General features: G+C 40.8%; 1 protein-coding gene across 1 annotated transcript; it reads right to left on the reverse strand.

Annotated features, from left to right (window-relative positions):
• Positions 1 to 130: 130 nt before the first annotated feature.
• Positions 131 to 3,403, reverse strand: LOC133743061 (uncharacterized). The gene is made up of 2 exons (XM_062170797.1): positions 1,580 to 3,403; positions 131 to 434 (listed from the first exon to the last, which is right to left on the reverse strand). Exons 1-2 carry the CDS (start codon positions 2,997 to 2,999, stop codon positions 424 to 426), a joined length of 1,431 nt encoding a protein of 476 aa, XP_062026781.1. The 5' UTR covers positions 3,000 to 3,403; the 3' UTR covers positions 131 to 423.
• Positions 3,404 to 6,000: the final 2,597 nt, after the last annotated feature.

Below are 6,000 nucleotides of genomic sequence, written 5' to 3' on the forward strand. Positions count from 1 at the left end.
TCTGGGAAAATAGCCATGATCCATACATAAAAATAACCCATCAGAAGATAGAACAAAATCCACTATTGATGCTAAGGGTAAGTAAGATTATATATATCAATCTAAAGAAACATAGGAAACCCAGATCCCAAATAAAAAATAGGGTTCCCCACTTCCAAATTAGCAGTATTCGGCACAACATCTGTCCAATGACTTAAAAACATTTATAAGTTGCCTATTGAAGTATCTGATACGATGTCTTTTAACATTCTTTTACAATATATTGGCCATAAAGTTTGAACATAAGAACATTCTAGTTGGGATAAAATTTTAGTGAATTTTAAATTAATAAATTGATTGAGCAAGAGGGATCATAGGGTGATTTAGAACCGACCCTTCTTATGCAGAGATGGTCACAATTTCTTACTGTAGCCCTCCTGCTCTTCACCTAGCACCTAAAAAGAGAGAACAAAAGAGAGATGAAAGGAAATCCGACAAAATTGGAAGGATTAGCATAACCCTTATGCAAGGATTGACACATAATATTCACAAATGACAAAGAGGTTTTCATTTTTCGTTGTCTTCATATATAAGTCTAGGAATATGCCAAAGAACAAACCAGATCCTTCACATCTATGCTTTTCCTTGTGCTTAGCACAATGATTCTAAAGATAATTATTGCTCATTTTCTTCTATTCTAAGCTTCACCTACTTCTAGACGCATACTTGACAGGAAAAGGACGAAAAGAAATAGTGCAAACTGTCAACTTGATATCCCGAAAATTCTGGATGCAAACACCAATAAGCATTAGAAAGTTTGTTTATGCCCGTGTTGCACATTAGAGTTAACAAAATAGCCTCAGTTCACAAAAAGAGATGAATATAATAGTCCACTTGGATATCTATGGCAGAAAGAATCATGTAATAATCTAAACAAATCCAGGCTGGAAACAACTAAAAGACTAATCAACTACAATTATTAATCAATAAAGAGTGTAAATTGCTGCACTTTGATTGCAACTGACCTTTCATCAAATTAAAAAAAAAAAAAAAAAAGCTCGAGTATTCTTCATGCGTCATATTCATTATTAACAGATGCCAAAACTACGAGCCCAAGCCTTTAAATAATGATAGTTGTTTCCATGCAGATCTCAAAACATGGAGCACAATTGAGCTATGACAATTCAACTTAACAGTTAACACTATAATATTGCAATTATACAGTCTCTGTTCTTGTCACCTCCTACATGTTACCTAAAGTTTAATATCAATTGTGATGTATTAGTTTTTTCACTACTTCTAAATCAAGACCAACCAAACAAAAGAGAGCAAATGATTCACCCCAAAACAAGTCTTCATATACACAAGAAACAGTGTCAATTGTCATAACCAAAAACGTTTCCGTATTCAAGACCAACAACATCCAAACTATCCCAAATAAACAAATGCTTCATTCTTATTATTCAACTTAAAACCATATCAAGAGTAAAATTAACAACTAAAGGCAAACAAAAACCAAAAAAAAAAAAATACACATTTATGTAATTTTCTATATGTCATATAGCAGAGGCTTGGGCAGCCATGGAGGCAACAACCTTACCGTCTTGAATTTGATTCAAAGCGCCACCACCAGCACCTTGTCTTGCATCAACAGCAACCGGCACTGGCGCCACATTCTGGTAAGATGAAGCCACCGCGCCTCCGGCTGTGGTGTAGTACACTTGCCTCCCAGAATTGTCATAACCCACTTGTGTAAACCCTTCACTGTAAGCAGCCACCTTTGCTTGCTGCTGCTGCTGCTGCTGCTGCTGCTGTTGTTGCTGCTGAGCTGCCACTGCCGTATTGTATGCCTGTGCGTCACGGTACATCTCGGGAACCATTCTCTGCGGTACACCATAGTAAGCCTGCCCGACTGGTCCAGTGGCCGGTCTATGAGCCGGAGCCTGGTATACACCAGCTGGTGTGGAAATGAGGTACACAGGCTGCTCGCCTCCACCGGGAGCCGCCGCCACCTGATAACTTCCAGTGTTTATGTGCCTTTCCGGCATATAAGAAGTCGGAAATTGCATGTGTGCCGGCATTGGAACCGGAGCGGCTCCCGGTGGCGCCGGAGCTATGTTTTCTGGAAGCTTCTGAGAGTAATAATCAGCTGTGTAAGCCCGAGGGTTCGGAACCTCTTCGTTTTTCCTCTGATAGATAGTCGGCTCGTGACCGGCAGCAATTTGCATTCTGTGTAGCTCCTGAATCTGCCTCTGAATCTCGAATTGAGACAGCGTCGGCTCCGAGACCAATTCCGGTCCGGCGGCGAGCGTGTTCTTCACAAGCGAATCAGGAACCGTCGGAGGCGTGACGGAATCAGGCAATTTCGCGACGGGAGCGGCGGCGGCGGCGTATCCCTTGTCGAATCCGAAGAGGAAATCGGGGTTGGTGGAGGAGGCGGAGACCGGAGCGGTGGGAGAGGAGCCTTCCGGGGACTGGATCTGAACGGAATTCAAGGCGTCGACGAACCACTGGCGCTCGGACTTGGACTCGTTGGAGCCGAAGCTGGCCGGAGCGGAAGGGTTGATCGGGAAGAGGAAGAGCCTGAGACGCGCGGGCTTAGCGGAGGCGCGGTAGAGGCGGTCGTACTCGATCATCATGTGGTCGAGGTCCTCGTCGTTGGTGACGGAGATGAGGGCGTCGAGATCCTCGCCGGGGAGCTGGTACTTGAAGCAGACGGCGCCGTCGGGGGTTTCGCAGAGGGAGGAGAGCTTGGAAATGAAGGCGGAGAGCTTGATGCTGCGATCGACGGCGAGGATTTTGGTGTCGCCGCCGACGTAGGCGAGCTGGTTGTCGTGGGGTCGGGGCTGGATTTTGCCGCCGTAGCTGCACATGAGCTTGACCTTGTAGGTGGTGGCGGCGGCGGCGGCGGCGGAGGAGGGAGGCTGATCGTCCCAGGAGGGAGTGTCGCAGTCGATTTCGCGGGAGCGTGGGGACGACTCGCGGGAGTCAGGGTAGGAGTGGTTGGAGTAGTTCTCCATTGTGGAAAGCTCGGCAAGGGTGTGGAGTGGAAACGAGACTCACGAGAGAGAAAAGGAGAGAGAGAACTAGTAGTGGCCAGTGGGGACGTTTTACGGGTTTGGAGTCACTTGGGGAATAGAAGAAGCGTGTGACAGAGAAGGCTCTCGGATTCGCTGGAGGAATATATGATTGCTCATTTTCGATATTCGGACCCAAAAATAACGGAGTGACATATTTTTCAAAAGAGAAATCTCTGATCTTACTCTGGTAACTTCTCTTCTTTTTTGTTTTTTTTTTTTAAGACCCAAATAAAAGGGTTTACGAGGATAAGGTCAGAGATCTCGAACATGTCACACGGGTTTTTTGATCCATTCATTGACCTGTTAACTAAACGGATCAGACTGTTGGGTTTATAGGAGGCAGAGGTGGTGGTCTTGGAGTGAGCAGGATGGTTATGAATGAATAGGTGGTGGTGGTGGTGGTGGGTTTGACATGCCTAATCTAGTCCAAGTCGTTGAGAGAGGATTGAGGGAGCCATAGGCTATCATTGGAAGATGAAGTAAGGCTGGTGGGTGGTTGTTGTGGTTGCGATTGCTCCACCAAAGATGTCAACACGGTATTTTAGAGGGGCTGAGAAGTGAGCAGCCATCTGGTTTTGGAAAAAAAAGTGTGATTCTGTGAGAGAGATGTCAGGGACTCATGGAGGGTCCTCGTTCTGAGCTTGCAATATCTCTACCTTGTTTTGATACCTTTTCTTTTGTTAAGCTGCTCAGTCTCTTCGATTCAACACAGACTAGTTTTAATTTTCTGATAGCAGAAACCACTAACCACGTACTTCTTTGTATATATTGCTCTATTGGGTTTGCTAGGCTTCCACAAAACAAGACACATTTTCCCTTCCACAAAACTCACACAAAGTCTTTCTCTTCTCCTTTCACATATAAGCCACTTCATTCCAACCCAAACCAAATTCATTTTTGCACAGAGATGATTATATGCAGCACTATTCCAGCTTCCTTACTCGGATGAATGGGTATGATAATCCTCTATTTGTGTACCCTTAAGTGAATGCAATCTCCATCAAAGTCAATACTTAAGGGTCCACAAATAAAAGGAATTATCTTTTCCATGCCACATGATCATGGACATAAACTTGCAATGCTTGCAGAGAATGTTTATGGGTAGTTGGAGGCCTTTTCTGAAACTGGTTCTTTTACCATTTAGATATGATTCTCTAATTGAAACCGTCATTTCGCGCTTAAATTGGCTGATTGAGAAAATATTTTGTTGGTGGGTTGATGGAAAATTTTTCCCTAAAAATGGACCAATGGGTTAAGAACCCATATATCAATGTGCATCCATCTTTTTTGAGTTTGAAGGTTTATGTTATTTAAGCCCTACTTACATACACCTATTTAGTAGATACACTACAAATGTTTGAGACTGAAAAGTTATCATGAGATTAATGTGAAAATATATCTAGAAAGAAGAAGAAAGTAATCTAAGAACAAGATATGTACCTTACAATAAGAAATACTTAGCGTAGGGTGGTGGTGGTGGTGGTGGTTCTAAAGCAGGAGGTGGATGTTGAGAGGGCTGAGCATGCAACCCATATTTCTGGGGAGCGTTGTGTGGTGCAAACTACACTGATTATATTATGCCATGTACCTAAACTGACTTATTTACCGATTATTTGGACGGTAATCAATTAAGAATCTTACATTTTACTTTCGTCTCGATCCTTTAAGAGATCAAAAGTTGACTTTTGTTTCAGCTTAAATTTTGAGGAAACTTCTTCACGAAAGTTGTAGATGACGTTAAACCGTAATAATCCGAAAATTAGTGTCAGATGTAGAGCACTATATTATTCATTACATTTATAAAATCTTACTTTGTTTTGAACATTTTTCTTTTAGAAGCCAAAGGCACCATTTTGCCCTACTTACGAAATAGTGAGTTGATTGTATATTGTTGTTAAGTTTGAGATTATTATTTGTTTTTATTTTTCTCATGCATATATTTTTTTTTTGTGCTAATTATTGCCAACACATACTTGCATTTAATAAAGAAATACCAAGAATCATTTATTTTTTTTATTTGAGGTACACACACACTCACACAATCAAAATGTCAATACGTATATGTTGCTAGCTAATTTCTTTTCAAACCCTTTTACTATTTGTTTTTCCTTGTGAACAATCACCCTAACTAGCTAGACTATCGCCCAATACCATTTGGTCTAGTGGCATAGTCTCCCCTTTGAAAGTGGGAGGTTGTGAGTTCGACTCACGAAAGACTAGTTGTAGCATTTGAGTTGTTTATCTGATCAAAAACAAAAAAAAACTAGCTAGACTATCAACTCACTTTATTGTATGGTTTTGGAAGTCAAACAAGATGGTCAACAATTGATTTCTAGTGCATGTTTCTAGCCTATATAAACATATGATCTGTATCATATTTTCTTCAAGCTTCAAGATCAAGTGCAAAGCTGAATAGAAGCTTCCTTAGTTGAAAAGAAAACTCAACTCAAGCTTTTCACACAAATCCTTCATCCTTTTTTTCTTAAGAAGTTCCCTTTTTGTCAAAAAAGTCCAAGCTTGAATCCAAGACCAAAATCTTCACTTCACTTCTGATTTTCTTAAGTAAGTACATGAATGCATTCATATACTCTTTTGCCTTTAAGATTTATCAAAATGCATAACCGATGATAAAATGGAAAAAAATCTGCTTTGCTGCATATCTATATTTTTGTACATTTGTCAAAAGTAATCAAATTATTAAATTCCTTATGAAAAGTGCTTCAGTTTAGGCTTTTGAATCACTAGAAAAGGTTAAGAAATGAAGAAGTTATGGCTAATCAAAGTTTTCAACTAGTAAACTCGCTGGAAATCTCACACAGCTATCACAAATTCAAAAATTTGTATCTCCCGCATTTCTTAACCATTTTCTACAAAATTTATATCAGTTTGAAGCTTAGTATCTCTACTTTTATTCTGCAAAGTCTTAGAAGCAATAGGAAAA

The sequence above is a fragment of the Rosa rugosa genome, chromosome 4, assembly GCF_958449725.1.
Source record: "Rosa rugosa chromosome 4, drRosRugo1.1, whole genome shotgun sequence".
NCBI lineage: Eukaryota > Viridiplantae > Streptophyta > Magnoliopsida > Rosales > Rosaceae > Rosa > Rosa rugosa.

Excerpts from the sequence above, each read along its gene's own strand:
- LOC133743061 (XM_062170797.1), bottom strand. The coding sequence starts at position 2,999 with ATGGAGAACTACTCCAACCACTCCTACCCTGACTCCCGCGAGTCGTCC.